This window comes from Accipiter gentilis, chromosome W, assembly GCF_929443795.1.
Source record: "Accipiter gentilis chromosome W, bAccGen1.1, whole genome shotgun sequence".
Taxonomy (NCBI): Eukaryota; Metazoa; Chordata; class Aves; order Accipitriformes; family Accipitridae; genus Astur; species Astur gentilis.
The window spans coordinates 18,657,786-18,680,298 of record NC_064918.1 but is presented as its reverse complement, the minus strand read 5'-3'; the positions used below and the strand labels follow the sequence as shown (position 1 = coordinate 18,680,298).

At 42.8% G+C, this 22,513-nt stretch overlaps 1 protein-coding gene across 1 annotated transcript in view; it reads right to left on the bottom strand.

Annotated features, from left to right (window-relative positions):
- Positions 1 to 9,800: 9,800 nt before the first annotated feature.
- LOC126035573 (BDNF/NT-3 growth factors receptor-like) overlaps positions 9,801 to 22,513 on the bottom strand; it is a 123,221-nt gene continuing 110,508 nt past the window's right edge. The window contains exons 13-14 of the mRNA XM_049794214.1: positions 12,161 to 12,349; positions 9,801 to 9,826 (exon numbers count right to left, since the gene is read on the bottom strand). Coding sequence (XP_049650171.1) covers positions 9,801 to 9,826; positions 12,161 to 12,349 — 215 coding nt within the window. The remainder of the gene's footprint in view (positions 9,827 to 12,160; positions 12,350 to 22,513) is intronic.

Here is a 22,513-nt window from a genome sequence, read left to right as displayed (position 1 = left end):
AGGTTTTTCACCTTATGGATATCATGTGGGCTTAAATGCCACTGTGACCTGTATGTTAAAAAATGCTTACTAAGAAATGAGCCATTATTTTTTGCCAGCATTAGAACTTCCCTTTCACCAGCTGTTCTCATCAGGGCAGAGACTGAAACCATGAGGTCCTGGTTTTTTTCCTGTTCATGTTCAGCCAAAACTGTCATTCAATCCTACCTCTTTGGGGATTTCTCTTTCCCTCTACTTCCCCAATAGCACTACAAGGCTGTCTCCCTCCCTTTACTAGAGAGAGGAGAAGTTTAGCTCCACATTATAAGTGTTATCATTTTAAAATGCTCATAAAACCCATTAACTTTCGTAGGCAGAGAGCATGGCTAAAATCCTGGCCTACTGGAGTCAGCAGCAAAACTCCACTTCAGTAGAGGCAGGTTTTCATTTCATTCTCTTTAATACCACCATCAAAGACCTGGTGATAAACACATTCAACCTTTTAAATTTTGTTTGGGTCCTCTGCATTTTGAACACAGAACAGCACTGATGTTTACCCTAGTGGTAAAGAGACTTTTTTGTCAAGATCCTGGAGGACTTCACAAACAATGTAGAGTAAAAATAAATAAGAAACATGAAATACTTCTGTACAGTACACTTACATCTGCTGCTAAATGCCTTATATAAACCAAGCATTTAAATAAACAGCCTGTCCCATACCAAACTGTCAAATGCAAAACACAGCAAGCCACAGAAGTGATCTGTACAGAATATGTTTGCAACTTGTCACACTCTATCCATTCCTCTTACCTTTCTGAGCTGAACCGAGTTACTAAATAAATAAAAAATGGCAGTAAATGTGACTAAATGGGCACAGATTAAATATAAGAACAATGTAAATAAATCAAACACATGTGATGTGATGGAAATATGAGCTAAGGAAAAAAACCCTACATTTAGCACACTCAGGGCCAAGCCATAATGACACTGTCATCAGTGGCAGGAGATTCCAGGAGTAGATACACTGAAAAATTCAAGTCAAAATTTGCTTTCAATTGATATCAGGAGACAGCAAATTATCTCTGTTAAAGTCCAAGGGATTATCTTGGATTTACACTGAAGAAACAAAGCAGAATTTGGCCAAATAGGTGGCAGAACTGAATTACCAAAGACATGGTCTCATAACATATTATCACAGGCAAAGATACACAAATGTTCATCAAAGGGTCGTTATATATCTTCCTCCTTTTGGCTATAAATGGTGGTTGCCTTTGAGCTGTTATTTGTACTTTTAAAAATCACTACCTGTAGGCATGGGTTTTCACCCCCCAGGAAACCTACCTTTGATTGTGAGGCTGAACAGAGAGGATGACACCGTGTTCTGGACTGAGCCTCAACAAAATGGGCAGCTCAGGATCACCTCACCACATTGAATTCACTGAGTTGGATGTGACTGATTTCAGCCACAGGCAGCAAGACATTCAACGGTGTAAGTGTAAAACTGTTTGTATGCTTAATCAAAAAGTGAAACGCAGTTGACAGTGTAAAAGTGCTTTTTCCTTGGTCACAAAAAATAGGTCTAAATGTTTTACTGCCACATGGAATCAAAGAATCATAGAATGGTTTGGGTTGGAAGGGACCTTTAAAGATCATCTAGTCCAACCCCACCTGCCACGGGCAGGGACATCTTTCACTAGACCAAGTTGCTCAGAGCCCCGTCCAACCTGACCTTGAGCACTTCCAGGGATGGGGCATCCACAGCTTCTCTGGGCAACCTGTTCCAGTGTCTCACCACCCTCATCGTAAAAAATGTTCTTCCTTATGTCCAATCTAAATCTACTGTCTTTCAGTTTAAAACTCATTGCCCCTTGTCCTGTCACTACAGGCCTTGGTAAAAAGTCTCTCTCTGTCTTTCTTAGAAGCCCCCTTTAAGTATTGAAAGGCTGCAATAAGGTCTCTCCAGAGTCTTCTCCAGGCCAAACAACCCCAACTCTCTCAGCCTTTCCTCATAGGAGAGGTGTTCCATCCCTTTGATCGTTTTTGTGGCCCTCCTCTGGACTTGCTCTAACAAGTCCGTGTCTTTCCTGTCCTGAGGACTCCAAAGCTGGATGCAGTGCTCCAGGTGGGCTCTCACAAGAGCAGAGCAGAGGGGGAGAATCGCCTCCCTTGACCTGCTGGCCACGCTTCATTTTATGCAGCCCAGGATGCAATCAGCTTTCTGGGCTGCAAGCCCGCATTGTCAGTTTATGTCCAGCTTTTCATCCACCAGTACCCCCAAGTCCTTCTCTGCAGGGCTGCTTTCAATCCCTTCATCCCCCAGCCTTTACTGATATTTGGGATTGCCCCAACCCAGGTGCAGGACCTTGCACTTGGCCTTGTTGAACTTCATGAAGTTCACGTGGGCCCACTCCTCAAGCCTGTTGAGGTCCCTCTGGATGGCATCCTTTCATGCAGCTTGGTGTTATCTGCAAACTTGCTGAGGGTGCATGCAAATCCCACTATTGATGTCAATGATGAAGATATTAAAAGAGTATTGGTCCGAGTACGGACCCTTGAGGGACACCACTCGTTACTGGTTTCCACAGGGACATTGAGCCATTGACTGTAACTCTTTGGACGTGTCCATCGGGCCAATTCCTTATCCATCTAACAGTCCATATATCAATCCCATATCTCTCCAATTTAGTGGCCAGAATGTTGTGGGGGACCGTATCAAAGGCCTTACAGAAGTCCAGGGAGATGACATCTGTAGCTCTTCCCTATGTGACCATTAAACCATCTAAGCTGACCTTTTGCACAACATGGAGCATAGTATTGAGTGAAATGGCTTGTATTTGGCAGGAGAATACCTCCAGAAAGGGGTTGTGCCAGTCTTGATTTGAAAGTCTGTGCTATTTTTTTTTTTCTCCTTTTTTTTCTCCAGCTTGTCTGGCTTTCACCTCCCTCACTGGCTTTTAGGAGAATTTCTCCACTAGTTTAAACACCCCTTTAAGGTCTCGTATTTTTTCACTGTGAAGGAATAGATATACATAATCAACATTCTTCTTGGTCTTCTTGGTAAGGCAAAGAGATGGAAGCCCCTCCCTGGAAGGCATTTTCTCCAGTTTGCCAGTCATTTTTATGGCTCTTCTCTGGGCAAATTTGCAATAACCTTTAGAAAATAGTTGTTACCAGTTGCTTTTGCCAACTGGAAGCCACATTCTTGTATCATTCTTGACAAGGCTGTAATACAAACATAAAATCAGCCCCCTACTTCTCTGCACATTCAAAGATCATGCTAGTCCTTTTAAGGCTAGGTTTCCTAAAGAGCATGAAAATTATGCAATTGTGTGTGTGTGTCTCACCCTAACACCTCACCCAATTACAATATTACAAGTCCTAGAAGTTTCAGATGTTTTCCCATATACCTTATGAACACAGCAGAGCAGAGGAGGGATCTCTATCCTTACAAATTGGCTGCAGCAGGGTCTCACTGCTTGATGAACAGTAAAAGCCACAGGAAACAGGCTCCATCAGCACTGCTTACTGAACTACTAACACTAGAGATGTTTAATGGGTGACTTGAAGAAGGCACTTCCATGGGCAATGGTCTTCCTGGAAGAAGAACTGGAGACACCTATGAGAAGAAAACCTGTAGGGATTTCCTAGTTGTCAAGAGCTACAGCTGATGATAAATTTGTGGTGTTATAGCTAAACCTTTCAGATGCTTTGTTTACAACTTAAATCCTCCCATGATCTATATTTTAAACCCCAAAGTTTTCATTGCCTTGACTGCAAATTAGGCTTCCTTCTGTGATATAGTGCTGCAACTCCTGGAAGGGTGCCCAGATGACAGTCCTTCTCCCCCACAGTGGTGGGGGCACCACAGCTCTTGCCCACTGTCAATTAATTTTGCTGTAGCTAGACTGGCACCTCTCTGGCTGAAACTCAGTGTTTGCTGTCTTTTAGATTTTATATTTGATTTCTGGTGAGGGGTATTATCGCACCCTTTTGATACAGTAATTTATTTATTTTATTTGACCAAGATCCTTTCAGTTTGGCTACAGATAGGCATATTGCCATGCTCTGTTAGATCCTTAAAATCAAAGAGGAACTACTCAATAATAGATTAGTATAGCAATGCTATCATTGCTTTAAATGCATGAGCATTATGAGCTAAATTCACCTTTCAGGAAAACAAGAATACTGAAGTTGACATTTTTTTCCAGGAATGAATTTGACCTTACATAAGAAAACTAAGGTACGCAAAGCCCTCGAGCCTTAGTAACTTGAAATTGGTTTTGATTTCAGTGATAAGTATGTATTAAATGTAGGTTTGATCTATTATGTGCTAAAACAACTGGGATATATCAGAATAATGGAAAGCTAAATTTGTCTCACTATGTTCAAAATAAATGGCAGGTATTATTCAGTCTGTTTTCTCTCTTTTCTGCTTCCAGCCCACTACCAGCTTTCCAACACAGTAGGGTAAATCAACTCTAAGCAGAAAACTGTGCTGAATTTTTGGCCATCCTTTGCCTTTGCAATTGATTTGTAAATGTGAATCTCAATGTGCTGCTTTGAAAAGATCACTGGTTGTAGAACTTCAAGGCTATTGCATGCGAGTTGCTATAGAAAATGCCTGTTGATGTTATTTTATTGTGGTCCCTCTTCCATGTTTAAGTTAACTGGAGACAATGACCTCACCAGCACCCTTCTCCTAGCTCAGAGCAGGAAATCCTTTCCCTCAGCATGATACCAATCTTTTGGGATCTTCTGTGCTGCAGAAACAGAAGCACTCTGCAAGGGATGGGAAAGTACTGTGTCGTGTATCTCTTAGGATAGACGCTTGTGGGGAGAAGGGCTAATAAACATACTGGCTTCAAAGTATTAACTCTTTTCTGCCTTTGTTTTCAGAAACAGGCATAGTCTGAAAAGCATCCCGGGATCCCAGTTTGAGAAGCAGGACTTGTAAGAAACTTCATACATTCAGGGACTGAGCCATAGTCAAGCTGTGGCTTGATAGCGGGGACAGCAGGACTTTCCCAGATCATTTCCCTTGCAAAAAATGTGACAAATTTTCTCTTCTCCCCTCTTGGATTTGCATGTATTTTCATATTATACTGACAGATCTAGCAGAGAATATGATAAATCTCCTTCCATTCAGTTGATAGTGTCATCTTTCGTCTGACATTAGGGATGAAAATAAAGCAGAGACATTTAATGCCTTCTTCACCTGTCTTTAACACCAATGATGGGCCCTGGGACCCCCAGAGTCCTGGGTTGGAGGACTGTGGGGTTATGGATAAGCTCCCAGTTGACTTTGAATTTGTATGGGATTTGCTGCTGCAATTGAATGCACATAAGTCTATGGGGCCCAATGCCATTCATCCCAGGGCACTGAAAGAGTTGGCCGATGTTATTGCGAGACCTCTCTCAAGTTATTTATCAACGGTCTTGGGAATCTTGTGAGGTCCCAGTTGACTGGAAGCTAGCAAATGTTATTCCAATTTTCAAGAAGGGCAAGAAAGAAGACCCTGGTAATTATAGACCTGTCAGTCTCACTTTGGTGCCTGGTAAAACTATGGAGAAGATTATTCTGGGAGTTATCGAAAAACACCTGAAAGACAACGTAGTCATCGGCCAAAGCCAACATGGGTTCATGAAGAGAAAGTCATGCCTTGTTCAATTAATATCCTTTTATGACAAGCTTACCCACCTAGTGGATGAAGGGAAGGCAGTGGATGTGGGATTTTAGCAAAGCTTTTGATACTGTCTCTCACAGTATCCTTCTGGACAAAATGTCCAGCATACAGCTAGATATGTACACAACACAGTGGGTGAACAGTTGGCTGAAGGGTCGGGCTCAAAGAGTTGTACTAAATGGGGTAACATATGGTTGGCGGCCAGTCACTAGCGGTGTTCCCCAGGGCTCAATTTTAGGGCCAGTTCTCTTCAATGTTTTGATCAACGACCTGAATACAGGAGTTGAGTGCACACAAAGTAAGTTTGCCAATGCTACTAAATTAGGAGGAGCCGTTGATTCCCTCGAGGGTAGAGAGGCCTTACAGAGAGATCTTGATAGATTAGAGTGCTGGGCAATCACCAATTGTATGAAATAAACAAGGACAAATGCCAGATTCTGCACCTGGGATGGTGTCGTGGTTTAACCCCAGCCAGCAACTAAGCACCACGCAGCCGCTCACTCACTCCCCCCCCATCCAGTGGGATGGGGGAGGAAATTGGAAAAAAAGTAAAACTCCTGGGTTGAGATAAGAACGGTTTAATAGAACAGAAGAGAAGAAACTAATAATGATAATGATAACACTAATAAAATGACAACAGTAGTAATAAAAGGATTGGAATATACAAATGATGCGCAGGGCAATTGCTCACCACCCGCCGACTGACACCCAGCCAGACCCCGAGCGGCGATTCCCTGCCCCCCCCCCCCCCCCCCCTTCCCAGTTCCTAAACTAGATGGGACGTCACATGGTATGGAATACACCATTGGCCAGTTTGGGTCAGGTGCCTTGGTTGTGTCCTGTGCCAACTCTTTGTGCCCTGGCTGGGCATGAGAAGCTGAAAAAAATCCTTGACTTTAGTCTAAACACTACTGAGCAACAACTGAAAACATCAGTGTTATCAACATTCTTCGCATGCTGAACTCAAAACATAGCACTGTACCAGCTACTAGGAAGACAGTTAGCTCTATCCCAGCTGAAACCAGGACAGATGGTGTAATCCTGGATGTATGCATAGACTGGGGGGGGACAAGAGGCTGGAGTACAGCCCTGCAGAAAGGGATCTGGGGGTTTTGGTTGATGTTAAGCTCAATATGAATCAACAGTGTGCCCTGGCAGCCTGTGAGAGACTGAATTGTTATCTCGTGTTGTTTGTCTCAAAGATTGTTTGTTGTGAGAGACTGGACTGTCATCTCAAGCCATTCATCTCAAGGATTGTTTGCTGTGAGCCACTTATCCCAGAGATGGCTTGTTTAAGCAGGGCACTCCTCTGTCCATAAGGACGATTATCAGGCCACTGAGGCATCCAGGGGAGGAGACAGGCCGGAGCCAGCAAAGAATGTGGAGACTACCACTGTCATGGAAACTGTAGTCTTTGAGATAAGGTATTGGTTTCTGGTGTTGATCACGTGAAGGTCGTGTGATAGACGAAACCTGCAGTGCGTGAACAGTGCATGAACAGTACGTATGTGCATGCATCATTGGACTATGCCCTACAAAAAAACCCATGGAGACAAGCCGTGGTGTGCACCCATCACCGAAGAATTGAAGACTGAGGACTGACGGGACACTGCTGGATCCATGGTGGTGACTATTCTTGCAACTCTATCCCGACTGCTTGCTTGATTTCTGCCTTTGCTTCCATTCTACCCTATCGCTACTATTTTCTACTTTTGATACTTTTGATAATAAAAGCTGTTTTGGGTATATGGCATTTGACCTCGTTTGTGTCTTAATCTCGCTCTTGGGATCATATCAAAACCTTCCCCGACATTGGATCGGGACACAGCCAAAAGGGCCAACCATATCCTGGGGTGCATTAGGCATAGTATAGCTAACCGGTGCGGCCTCACCTCAAGTACTGTGTGCAGTTTTGGGCTCCACAATATAAGAAGGATGTAGAAATATTACAATGTGTCCAAAGGAGAGCAACAAAGATGGTGAAAGGAGTAGAGGGCATGACTTATGAGGAGTGGCTGAGGATACTAAGTTTGTTCAGCTTAGAAAAGAGAAGGCTGAGGGGTGCCCTCATTGCTATCTACAACTTCCTCGTGGGGAGGGAGCGGAAAGGGAGGTGCTGATCTCTTCTCTCTGGTGTCCGGTGATAGGATGTGACGGAATGGCTTAAAGCTGCGTCAGGGGAAGTTCAGATTGGATATTAGGAAAAGGTTCTTCACTGAGAGGGTGGTCAAGCACTGGAACAAGCTCCCCAGGGAAGTGGTCATGGCCCCAAGCCTGTCGGCGTTCAAGAAGCATTTGGACAATGCTCTTAGATATATGGTTTAACGTTTAGGTTGTCCTGTGTGGAGTCAGGAGTTGGACTCAATGATCCTCGTAGGTCCCTTCCAACTCAGGATATTCTATGATAGATTCTATGATTATATTTTTCTACATTTCAGACAAATAAGAAGGAGGTCTCCTTCTTTGTTAATTTATTTTGTACTATGCATAGAGGGTTTTAAAGAAATTATTATTAAATTTTGGTCCACTGAACATGTACATTTTACACATACTGAGCATTTCTACAATATAGCATGGTAGCAGAGTCAAAGACTTAGCAGGTTCCTATAAAGCTGTATGCCCCTCTGTTTCTATGATCTTTTAGATTGTTTCTTTGAAACATTAAATAATTTTGCCCCTTTCAGTTCAGGAGGTCCCAATGCGATATAAAATTAAGGAAGATGTACCCTTGGTGGAAGAGGATCAGGTCAGGGAATACTTAAGCAAACTGGATGTACAGAAGTCCATGGGCCCTGATGAGGTGCACCCACAACTGCTGAAGGAGCTGGCTGATGTCATTGCAAGGCCACTCTTGATAATCTTTTATTGATCATGGTGACTGGGAGAAATGCCTGAGGACTGGAGGAAAGCAAATGTTACACCTGTCTTCAAGAAGGGCAAGGAGGAAACCATTTCCAGGTACATGAAGGACAAGAAGGCCATCAGGAGTAGTCAGCATGGATTCACCAAAGGGAAGTCATGCTTGACCAACTTCTGATGAAATGACTGTCCCTGTAGATGAGGAGAGAGCATTGGATATTGCCTACCTTGACTTCAGGAAGGCTTTTGTCACCGTCTCCCATTAGATCCTCATGGAGAAGCTGTTGATGTATGGGCTGGATAAGCAGACAGTGAGGTAGATCAACAGCTGGCTGAACAGCTGGGCCCAGAGGGTGGTGATCAGTGGCACAAAGTCTAGTTGGAGGCCAGTAGCTAGCAGTGTACCCCAGGGGTTAATACTGGGTCCAGTCTTGTTTAACATCTTCATTACTGATCTGGATGATGGTGCGGCGTGTACCCTCAGCAAGTTTGCTGATGACACCGAACTGTGAGGAGTGGATGGTATGCCAGAGGGTTGTACTGCCATCCAGAGGGACCTTGACAGGCTGAAGTTGGCTGACAGGAACTTCATGAAGTTCAACAAGGAGAAATGGAAAGTCCTGCACCTGGGGAGGAACAACCCCATGCACATTACACGGTGGGTCCACCCAGCTGGAAAGCAGCTTTGCAGAAAAGGCCCTGGGGGTCCTGGTGGGCACCAAGTTGAACATGGGCCAGCACTGTGCCCTTGCCACAAAGGTGGCTAATGGTATCCGGGGCTGCATTAGGCCTAGATAAGAGAAGGCTCGGGGGGGGGAAATACATTATCAATGTATATAAATACCTGAAGGGAGGTTGCAAAGAAGAGGCAGGCAGGTTCTTTTCAGTGGTGCCCAGTGACAGGACAAGAGGCAATGGGCACAAAGTGAAACACAGGAGGTTCTGTCTGAACATAAGGAAACACTTTTTTACTGTGAGGGTGACTGAGCACTGGAACAGGTTGCCCAGGGAGCTTGTGGAGTCTCCCTCCTTGGAGACGTTCAAAGGCCATCTGGACATGTTCCTGGGCAATTGTCTCTAGGTGGCCCTGCTTGAGCAGGGGTGTTGGACCAGATGACCTCCAGAGGTCCTTTCCAACCTCAACCATTCTGTGACTCTGTGAAAAATACTGATTTATTGATACACTGATGGAATTTCAAATGAAATTGATTGCAATAAATTTTTTTTTTTAAACACATGCAATTCCAATACTTTGCAATGGAGCCTGAAACACTCTATTCAGAAACAGATATCTGGGTAGAGATCTAAGAGAGAAAGAGCGCATGTGAAATTATTTATGGGAAGACCTTTTTTGTCCTAGACAATTTAAATGTCCCTCTTTATTGGACAGATGCTCAGTGTGGTAGAAGATATCTGACTCAGTTTATATACTACTGCTGTTTACCTGATTCTCACAAAGATTTGGACCACCATGGCAATGTAGCAGAATGCAGAGTGTCAGCTCTGCACATCTCCCAGGAGCACCATAGCAAAGTCTCAAGCAAACATTTATGTACAAGCTGAACTTCATGTACTGTGATTAGTTTCCCTGACACCATGTGGGTTTCATTGCAGCACACAAAACCAAACACAGACTTATGTATTTTCAGGATCAGGACCTAGTTAGCACTAGTCAACTGTGAGTTAATGTTTCTGTACTTAATATGCAGCTTACTAAATGTGAGAGAATTCTGTGTTTGGTACAGTTTGGGGGATTGTTTTTTTCACAGAACACCATATATCTTGCTCCAGCATTATTGCTGAAAGTGAAATACTGTGCAGTCACTGATGTTTGTTTGTTTATAATGTTCAATGCAGCTGGGAGTGGAGGTACAGGAGCCTCATTTAAAAGCATGTCCTTTTATATAACATTTGAGAGCTCTAGTGGACATGTTGCCCATTTGTGATTCCCTAGTGGCTTCTGTTTTTCACAGGAATTAATGCATCTATATAACATCTTTCTTGTCCTGATCAAGTATCAGCAATTTGATGACTATTTAATGCATTTCATTGCTTATGCTATGCCAGATTATTCAAATGCCCTCTGGTAGAAAAGATTATGGGTTATTTCTAATTACAAAATAGTGCCACACAACAAAATTATGGCAAGAGAGAACATCAGGAATATATAATAAAAATGCAGGAAAATGCCTCCTGTTGCACTGCAGGAAGATCTTTGTGGATTGTGCTTAGTGCAAATATCAAGCTGTGGATTACTGTTAGTGTTCACAGGACAAATAGGTAGCCTGGCATCAGTCTTTACACCCTTTGAAGTCCTGCACATACATATGCATGCACATACCCATGCACAGATCAAGGCAGGTGCCTATTATAGTATTTAAGCTATGCAAAGCTAGAGGCAAAGGTTTCTGACCTAGATCATATGCCCTTAAACTATAGTTTGTGCTGTGAAGCTAAATCAGTCAGGATATGGATATGGATATTACTTAGTTGCACATCCAATGCTCACCAATTGCACTGGCAATCTTTACAATGACTTCTCAGAGAAACAGATCAGGCTTCCAGCAGCACTTCAGAAATGTATGTACAAGTTCACAGCATAAAGAGGTAGAAAGAACCTTCTCTGAAACATTTAAAGACCTTAATGTACAAGTGAAACATAGTAACTAGTGCAGTTACTATTAATTACAACATTCTTTAGATATTTTTTCAGTTATTTGCCGCAGTGTTGATTGCTGCTTCAAAAATCAGCATTTCATATTGTGGTGCATTAAACCCAGCCAACAGCCTCTTGCTCACTCCTGGGACAGGGAGAAAATAGAAGGAAGGCGAGAAGATTCATGGATCAAGATAATGACAATTTAAAAGGGAAAGCAAAAGCTGTGTGTGCAAGCAAAGCAAAAAGAGGAATTCATTCACTACTTCCCATCAGCAGGTAGATATTTAGCCACTTCCTGGGAAGCAGGGCCTCAGCATGCATAGCAGTTGCTTAAGAAGACAAACACCATAACCACAAACATCTTCCCTTCTTCCTCCTTTCATTGAGCTTTTATTGCTGAGCATAATGTCATATGGTATGAAATATCCCTTTGGTCAATTTGGGTCAGCTGTCCTGGCTAAATCCCCTCCCAACCTCTTGTCCACCTCCAGCCTACTTGCTGGGGGAGGGGGGGAAAGGAAAAGAAAGCCTTGAAACTGTGCAAGCACTGTTCAGCAATAGCCAAAACACTGGCGTGTTATCAACACTGTTTTATCCACAAATGCAAATATTGACTTCTGGTTCTGACCCAGGATGTGTTTTATCCCAAGAATACATTAGGTGCACAGGACTGGCCAAAGACCACTGAAATTAGTGGAAAGACTACTGGTGACTTTGATGGAATACAGATTGAGCTTTGAGCCTAACACTGCTGAGTTCATTGATTCATCACAAGGGCTGAATTTGGCTTTGACAGATGTAAAGCAGTTCATCCCATGTACCAAAGTACTCCTTAACAAATTGCATACATTTTAACTCCACCCTTCTACTCCCAGGAATTTACACCATTTTTCTATTAGCACTGCTAAGGAGCCCCAGCACTTGCACCAAAAAAAAAAAAAAAAGAATGACTGAACTACATATAGGCATTTGTACTTACAGTTGTCTGGCTTGAGCTGACTTTTGGCAATTCCAAAGTACTGGGGATTTTCAATTATGGGAATCTTTGTCATCCCAATGATTACTGTATCAGGACCCCCCTCAGAAGAAGATGGAGTGTTACTGCCATTTGAGATGTGATGGAGGGGACTTGCTGAATCATCATCATTGCTGATAACTGAAGAAGGACCTAGAGTTAGGAACAAAGATACTCCTGTTTAACTCAGAACATTTTCCCTCCCTCAGACAATTTTTTTTTCTTTTTTTGACCAGTTTGTCCTCCATCCTCCATCCTCCATCAAATTTGATGAACTCCTATCATTCTCAGAAATATGCTATGAAATACACACTTTAACTTTTTTACCTTATGCCCTACTCTGATCACACTGCAATAATTCCTTTTCCCACAAAGCTGGCAAACATCTGCCTTCCATTTGAGGTGGCATTATAACATGACAACAGACATGGAGGAGATGAGCTCATCCTAATGTGGGACGCTGTATGATTCCTGAAGGACAAAATGGCTGAGAGGCAAAATCCAGAGGACAATTTGCACAGTTGCAGTAGGTGCAAGGCAGATGCTCAGAAGAGCAGTGGAAAATACTCTTCCCGCCCCACTGTGAGATCTGGGGTCATTTCACAGGGGCTTGTCCAGCCTAGGGGAACATTTCTCCGCCTTATGAGGCCCCATCAATACCCAAGTCTAGTGACCTTCCAGAAGGAGAGGTTCAGTAACTTAGTGACAATTTTTATTTTTTTCTCAGTTTGTACTTTGTATTTTTAATGAAAGCACCATGGAGCTAAAACCTTATATGAATGGCATCCTCAGAGGACACCTGTGTTTGTCCTGCAGGCAAAAGTGACAGGCAGGGCGACAGCAGTGTTCACAGCAATCAAAGAAGGGAGCAGCAGAGAGGACTTTGGGGAAGACAAAAAGCTGTGTTTACTCTGAGTCAACAGCCACTCCTTTGGAGCCCCAGAGAGGTTTTAGGCTGAACAGAAGAGGACAATGCAGAGGCAAGATGGGGATCTGAGTATCACCTGCACATAGATGGCATCTGTGTTTGCAGGAAAGTTAGGGGATGCAGAGGGAGAGAGGATGGAGACCAACAGCAAATCTTGTGGATGCTTCATGGAGGGCAGGAGAAAAGATGGGGAGGATATACCACATATACACAATTGAGGAACAAGATAAGAACCAGGACAGGCCCAGACACATCAGCCAAGAAAGGGCAGCTTTAAAGAAAAGAAACTTAGACTCTCTTACAGTTTTGTGGTTCACAGTATTATAACAAAAGCACTTTATCATTACATAGCATGGCTTACAGGAATAAAACATAAATAAATTGGCATGTGGCTACTTCAACCATAGCTTTAGAGGCTCAAGCATATTCCCACTCCTATCCTGCTTTCTTTCTCCCTAATTGGTGTAATGGTGCATGAGAGAAATCTCATTGTTTGAAAAAGTACTTCTTCCACTGGCTTGAAACAATAGAAGTAATTTTTCAAATGCCTTGTACTTCACTGGAAAGTCACTGTTGACAAATGTAAGTGAAGCCTAGATCTCTGCAATTTATCAAATGGAATACTAATACCAAGGCTGCTTTTGTCCTTACTGATCACCCAAATCCTCAAAAGACTGATTCTACTAGGAAAGCTACCAGGATTATGTTTTTGGTGAAGATTTTTCCAAAGTGCAGAGCCTAACAAACTGTTGGGCCTTCAGATGGCACACAAAACACATTTTTCAAGTGCATGTGAGTTTGTGTGCAGTAGAAATAGAGTGCAAACACATGAAAAAACTTGTTCATTTTTTCTAGAGATTGTCCTTAGGTCTCCAACTTTCTGAATGTCAAGCTAATGGCACCAAAAAGCAAGCAAACAAATACACTTTTTCATGGAAATGATGCAGTCTTTTTATACTAATACAGCTTTAGTATGAGGGTCAAATCCCTTCCCTTACAGCAAATGAGTGAATTTTCTTGCTATGGACTTAGAGGCACTCAGAGCTCTAAGTCTTTCATCTTTGCTGTTCTCTGCTTCACAGGAGGAGGAGCTTTTTTGTCATCATTTGCTTCTACCATGCATACAGCAATGGCATGGAAAAGTGTCCATTACACATTTCTAGGACAGTAAAGCAGGATAATCAATAGGAACTCATAGCAGCTATGTGGGTACTTGGCTGCTGGCCAGGGTCAATTCACCACACTCACCTAAGCAGTCTCAGGCAAAAAAAAAAGGCTTGCAGAATCAGAAAGAACATATGGTTCTGGTTTGCACTTGGCATGGCATTGCTAGCACGTATTCCCAGACTTTAGTTTAGATGGTCACAATCACTGTATCCATTTACTTCTCCCTCAACCTAATGTGCTGACTATATAAGCAATCTACTGTATATGCATTTACTCTCTGAACTATAAAAAGATTTCTTGGAGGCCACCATATCACACATCCCCCTTGCCACACATTTTTGTACATCACACATCACTTGAATTATTCCTGAAGTTACTATCAGTCAAAAGCAGGACAGTGAGTGCATATCACCAGTCAGCATCTGCTCTGTTGGATTTTGAGCCCATACTTAATCTTCTCTCTTTTTCCTTTTGGGATGGAAGTATTTTTTCACTAGTTAAATACCTTGTTCTCAAAAAGCACTTATACAAGACTTCTTTCCCCATGAGACTCATGTATTTGCTGTAGATTCCAAGAAATTCTTTTTTTCTGCATGATTAAAAGGCAAGTTTTATACCTCATCAAGAACAGAGACTCAAACTTTCTTGTTATCAAGCTAAGATCCAAATTTCTTAAAAGAATATACATCTCCTTTTTAGCTCAGCTCTTGAATCCCTGCTTATCTTCCACTTCCTCTAGAAGACAAGTCATCAGTCATGGCTTGGCACACTTTTTTCTGACTGAGATGCTACAAGCTTTATTTTGAATGCTCTTTTACATTCCTAAATTCAACAACTATAGGCAACTGTGATATTAAATAATGTTTATGCAATTCCATATTAAGACTGCAATTGCATATTATTAAGACTGAATAAGACAGCCAGACTAATAGAAAGCAATTGTACCAACATTATTTTATATTATTGGTCTCTTAAATGCTGCATGCTGAATACAGGGCATTGAATTAAAAGGCATACATAGAACACAACAGAAAAAAAATTTCAAAGCTAGCTGAATAAGCTTCCCAAAGATAAACCTGTCTAGTCTCTCTTCAGCTGGTGGACCTGTTCAAAGTAATTTCAGATTCTTCTGCAAATTCATTCAGAGAGAGCTTATTAAAGTGATGCTCTTTGCTTTGCAGCTGTTGATGCTTTTAATGTGGGAAAGCTCAAGGCATGGTGCTACTATGCTTCCCCAGAAGTTTGGCTCTGTGGAGCAATAGCATTTCTTACCTCCCTCCACCTTCCAACCGACCCCTCATCTCATATCCCCATCCCTGCCAGCTCCTGAGAACACAGCCATTGGTGTTAGCCTTAGTGCTATCATCTCAATATTCACTGCCACACTCAGTTGCCAAACAAGTATTATGGAGTTAATATATACCATCATTGGTGATGAAAAAAACCACAAGAATAAGATCACCCCAAGCAACATTATGCCCAAGCCTATCCTGCTGAAACACAATGCTCTTCACAGCTCAAACAATGCATGTCCCCCTATCCCAGTGACTAATGTGCAACACGCTGAGCCAAAAACTACATTATAGATGTTAAGTTTGTGACTCAGAAAACTGAGATTTGCCAGGCTTGGGTGTTTAGAGGATAAATAATTTCATGTCTTCTGAAAGGTATCATGAATGTATTTAACTGATCTGCACCCACCAGTGCTTATTTAAGCTTGTATTATGTCACTCCTTCACACATCCCTTTACGCACAAGCCTAGAGCATTCCAGAAGTCATAATATCTGCAAGAGAGGTTTCTGACTATGGAAAACTCCCAAGGATCCCCAAAGGGAGCCCTTCATAAAGCCAGGTCTGTTGGGAGCTGATGGGATTCACCTGACCAAATGGGGCAAGAGGGTCTTTGCCAACAAGCTGGCCAGAATATATAAGGAGAGTTTTAAACTAGACTTAGGGGGGAAGGGGATGGAGTTTTGAGCAACAGAGAAGAGCCAGGGGCTGATGATGTTTTAGGAACCAACAGAGAAACACATGTGAAATGCCTCAAAGGAATTAAGGCTTGTACCTCTAAAAAGGTGACAAGGTCGACAGCTCAACTGAAGTGTCTCTATACCAATCCACACAGCATGGGTAACAAACAGGAGGAGCTGGAAGCCACTGTGCAGCTAGAAAGCTATGACCCAATTCCTATCACTGAAATGTGGGGGGACAAATCACATGACTGGAGCACTGCAATCAATGGCTATAAACTGTTCAGAAGGGACAGGCAAGGAAGGAGGGTCGGGGTGGTGGTGGTGTTGCCCTCTATGTTAAAGAATGGATTGATCACACAGAGCTGTCTGAAAAACAGCGATGAACAGGTTGAGAGCTTATGGGTAAAAATTAGGGGCCACGCCAACAAAAGAACCCTCGTCGTTGGTGTTTACTACAGGCCTCCTGATCAAGGGGAGCCTGCTGATGAAGCATTCTTACTTCAACTACAGGAAGCATCACGCTTGCAGGCCCTGATCCTGCTGGAGGACTTCAATCACCTTGATATCTGCTGGAAAAGTAGCACAGCAAGCTGTAAGCAGTCCAGGAGACTCTTGGAGTGCATTGAGGATAATTTCTTAATCCAGGTGATAGACAGCCCAACCAGAGGAGAAGCATTACTGGACCTGTTGTTTGCCAACACAGATTAACTAATTAGAGTGGTCAAGATTGGTGGCAGCCAGGGCTGCAGTGATGATGCCCTGGTGGAATTCACAGTCTTGAGGGATATGGGCCAGGTGAAGTGTAAAGTCAAGACCCTGAATTTTAGGAGAGCAAACTTTCAGTTGTTTAAGGAATTAGGGGATGGGACCCCCTGGGAAGCTGCCCTCAGGGACAAAGGAGCTGAATAGAGCTGGCAGCTCTTTAAGGGCATTTTTCTTAGAGCAGAAGAGCTCTCAATTCTCATGTGTAAGAAATCAAGCAAGGAAGGCAAGAGACCTCCTGCTCAAAGTACAGTGTAAGAAGGAAATGCACAGGCAGTGGAACCAGGGACGTGTATCCTAGGAAATATATAGGGACGCTGCCCGGATGTGTAGGGATAGAATCAGGAAAGCTAAGGCGCAGTTGTACCTGAATATGGCAAGGGATGAGAAGAATAATAAGAAGGACTTCTACAGGTATGTTGAAAAAAAAAGCATGATTAAAGAAAATGTACTATCCCCTGATAAAAAAGACAGAACTAGAACTAATCAACACGAAAAAAGCTGAGGTACTCAACAATTTTTTTTGCCTCAGTTTTCAATGGCAATTGCTCTTCCCACATTTCTCGAGTCCCCAAATCTCAAGGCAGGTACTGGGGGAATGAAGTCCCTCCCATCGTGAGAGTAGCTCAGGTTCGAGACCACCTGAAGAACCTGAACATACACAAGTCCATGGGACCTGATGGCATGCATCCCAGGGATCTGAGGGAATTGGCTGATGTAGTCTCCATCATATTTGAAAAGCCATGGCAGTCAGGCGAAGTCCCCAGTGACTGGAGAAAAGGGAAATATCCCACTCATTTTTAAAAAGGGTAAAAAGGAGGACCCTGGGAACTACAGACCAGTCAGCCTCACCTCCGTGCCCAGTAAGATCATGGAACAGATCCTCCTGGAAGACATATTGGAACATATGGAAGGCAGGGAGGTGATTAGAGACAGCCAACAGGGCTTCACCAAGGCCTTTGATACAGGCCCCACAACATTCTTGCCGCTAAATGAGAGAGGTATGGATTTGATGGATTGACTGTTAGATGAATAAGGAATTAGCTGGATGGCCGCATCCAAAGAGTTACAGTCAATGGCTCAATGTCCATGTGGAAACTAGTGACGAGTGGTGTCCCTCAAGGGCCCGTACCTGGACCAATACTATTTAATATCTTTTCCAATTACATAGATAGTGGGATTTGCATGCACCCTCAGCAAGTTTGCAGATAACACCAAGCTGAGTGGTGCAGTTGATTAGCTGGATGAAAAGATGCCATCCGGAGGGACCTCGACAGGCTTGAGGAGTGGGCCCACGTGAACTTCATGAAGTTCAACAAGGCCAAGTGCAAGGTCCTGCACCTGGGTTGGGGCAATCCCAAATATCAGTAAAGGCTGGGGGATGAAGGGATTGAAAGCAGCCCTGCAGAGAAGGACTTGGGGGTACTGGTGGATGAAAAGCTGGACATAAGCTGACAATGCGGGCTTGCAGCCCAGAAAGCTGATTGCATCCTGGGCTGCATAAAATGAAGCATGGCCAGCAGGTCAAGGGAAGCGATTCTCCCCCTCTGCTCTGCTCTTGTGAGAGCCCACCTGGAGCACTGCATCCAGCTTTGGAGTCCTCAGCACAGGAAAGACACGGACCTGTTAGAGCAAGTCCAGAGGAGGGCCACAAAAACGATCAAAGGGATGGAACACCTCTCCTATGAGGAAAGGCTGAGAGAGTTGGGGTTGTTTGGCCTGCAGAAGACTCTGGAGAGACCTTATTGCAGCCTTTCAATACTTAAAGGGGGCTTCTAAGAAAGACGGAGAGAGACTTTTTACAAGGGCCTGTAGTGACAGGACAAGGGGCAATGAGTTTTAAACTGAAAGATGGTAGGTTTAGATTGGACATAAGGAAGACATTTTTTACGATGAGGGTGGTGAGACACTGGAACAGGTTGCCCAGAGAAGTTGTGGATGTCCCATCATTGGAAGTGTTCAAGGTTGGACAGGGCTCTAAGCAACTTGGTCTAGTGAAAGATGTCCCTGCCCACGGCAGTGGGGTTGGACTAGATGATATTTAAAGATCCCTTCCAATCCTAACCATTCTATGCTTCTAAGTTGCTCACTGAAAGCCATGAGATCTACAGGACGCAAGGACAGATGTGCAGGTCAGTAGGTCTGGGACAGACTGGCACAGCAGTTCACCCAAGAAACCTACTTCACAGGACAGAAAAGCCCTCTAGGAAAATTGGTGAAGTCTCTTATGCATGTTGGTTATCTCAGTATTGATTTTTCAGGACCGAAGTTGAGCAGCCCATTCTCCTCCATCTCTGCTCCATGACATACTCTCCAGGGATGTCATCAGGGAAGCCTTAGCCTGTGGTACAAAGGTTACTGATTTCCTTCTACTTTCAGGCAGAACAAGAGGCATTTGTATAACAGATATCACAACCACAATCTGATACATATCTTCAAAGTCTTAAGCACCATAACCAATAAATCCTCAGTTTGTCCTCCATGAAATACATACTACTATTATTCCTTGTTTGGAGGCAGCAAAAAGAGTTCTGCATGGCTTGCTGATTTGCCCAGTGATGCAGGCAGGGTCTTTGTCAGTCACAACTAGGAATTGGGAGGGACTGCCAGCCCCTGCCGCCAAACCACTGAGCCCCTTGACTTATATCCCTCTTCCAGCTACAGGATTAATGGTGGCTACAAAGCTGCCTGCTGCTTCATGGACACATTTTCACTGTCATGAAATGCTCAGATGATGTGTCCTGTCATAAAGAATGATGAATTTATGGCCTCTCATCGTTGGTAGTAAAATGAAACAGATCTGAGACAAAAATCTAGCAGGGATGTGGTGTATTAATCAATAAAAATGTGAGTCAGAGAAGTAAGGATACAGGGAAGCAGAAAATTTTAAAGAAAGAAGGAAAGAAATAATGATTTATCTTTTTTAATATACATCACAAAGACCATTCATTATAGCCACCTGCATGTTTGGATATCTAGGAAATGTGGGTAAAAAGACAATCCTTCTGTCCTGGGTTCAGCTGGGACAGAGTTAATTTTCACAGGAACTTGGCAGGGGGCACAGCTGGGACAGCTGACCTGAACTAGCCAAGGAGCTATTCCATACCATGTGACATCATGCTCAGTATATAAATGGGGAGCAGGCTGGGAGGAGCTCTCTTGGCTTTTGGTGGGGGAAGTGGTGGAGAGTCAGGTTCTGGGTGGTGAGCAGTTGCACTGTGCATCACTTGTTTTGTATATTCTTTTATTACTACCGTTGTTGTTGTAACTTCTCTTTTTGTGTTGTCCCAGTAAATTGTCCTTATCTCAACCCTCGAGGTTCTGGTTTTTTGTTTGTTTGTTGTTTTTTTTTTCTTTTCTCCTTTCTGATTCTCCTCCCCATCCCACCAGAGGAGTGAGCGAGCGGCTGCATGGTCCTTTGTTACCGGCTGGGCTGAAACCATGACACCTTCAAAAATATTACAGTGAAAAAAATCACAGCAATAAGAATAAAGATCAGATGGAATGCACTTGTTGGCATCGAGCAAAAAAGAATAATTCAGCCAAAATTAAATCCTCATTGCCTTTCATTTCCTTTTAAAGCTATTTAATTCAACAATCTCTTCCCTATACACTTTTCATAAATAATCCAAGGTTTAACAGTCCCATTTCTAGGGTTGGGAATGAGTTCCTCTGTTGTCTGGAAGATAAATACAATGTGTACAGAAGCAACACAAGTTTCCCTATGCTTTTTAGACAGTCTTTATCTGAGAGAACAGGAAAGCTACTTGGAGTAGTCAACTGGAACAATTTTGCAAATTCTGTTTAGATCGATATGGTTAGACGTAGTTAGAAGATATGTAGATATGGCAGATCATGGAGAAATTCTCCCTGATATCTAACTTACATTTGTTTAAAAAAAACCAACAAGAACAAACAAAAAAACCCCTTTGCTAATGAAACTATTTCCTTCCTTTAAACCCTCCTTGATTTATTTCTTAGAGTTCAGAGGCACTATCTACAGGACTCTCCCATCCAAGCAAATCAACTGAAAACATGACATGGAAAGCTATAAGAATGCTCAGAGACCTGAGGAAAAACTGGAAGAAATGAGATTTATTTTATCCTAAAGAAGAGATGTCTGAGGAGGTGCATGACAACAGCCTTCAAGGCTGTTGCATCAGGAAGGGAACAATATTTATTTCATGTCTACACTGGACAGGAATGAAAAGTTGAATGATAAAATTGCAAGAAGAGAGACTGAAGTGAAATGTTAGGAAGACTTCCTCAGGCACTGGAATTGTTCATAAATTGTACAGAAATTTCCACTTCTGGAGATCTTGAAGCCAAGTTAGATAAATGTCTGTCAGGAAAGATAGTTGACACAGGCTTAGGACACTCCCCTTCCAGCCTTAATCTTCCATGATGCCAAAAAGGTAGACCTTGAGGGGTCTTATGGCAGATACTTTGGTCTCTTCAAATGTTGATTTATGTCTATTCAGAACTGAATGAGGCCTGTAGCTGAACAAACATATAATATATATAATTAAACTACATACATTTCACTGCATTAGCAGGTTACTTCCGCAGGCTTCAGTATCAAGATAGGTTCAGTCAGGAGAGAAGCACATCAGTAATGCATGAATCCACAGTTTATAGTTATTAGTGGAGGTGTTAGTCACATAGCACTATAACTCAGTCTTGTATAATTTTTCATTTTCTGTGAGTGGATTTCTATAGTCCACAAAGACTGCATGAATTATAAAGTCTTACATTGAAATATACCTCTCAATTTGCTCTCAACAAACATTCCAGCATAATAGCTTCAAATTAATTTTTCATTTACATCCACACTAGCTAACCTTAAACATGACATTCTGCACAGAAGCAAAATTGAATGATTATACACAATCAACTCACATACCATGCTCAAATTATAAACAATGTCTGCAGAAATGTGGTATCGCTGTTTACTCAACTCTTATTTAGATGATCCTACAGCCCAACTAAAGATTTCTTGGACTTGCATTGAGTCCCAGCCTGGCTCCTCTTCATCTCCAAGCATTCTCCAGCCTCGAAAACAGGCTTTGAAAACAAAATCCCAAGGCTCACCTACACCTGAAAATGAGGACATGGGGAGCCGGTGAACAGTCCACCAACTACTTTCCAAGCACTGCACTATCTTCCTGTGTAAACAGGCTTTAAGTCTTGATGACCTAAATTTCACATGTGCTCGGGAGGCAACATTCGGCATTTGGAAGAGGGCTGCTGGAAGGGCAAGAAGCTTCAGCACAGAAGAGAGGCTGTCCAAAACTGGCCTTCAGTGAGCACAAAGCAAAAGGCAACTTACTTTCCTTCCAGAGCATTAGTGCCTGATATTTTTTTTCACAATTGACATTAAATCACTTAGCAATAGTGAAACTGATTCCTTTTTTGTCTCTGTCACAGCAATCATTTCAGCAGCTTTCTCTGTAGCCCCTGTCCCTAGAGCACTCAGCAGCTATATA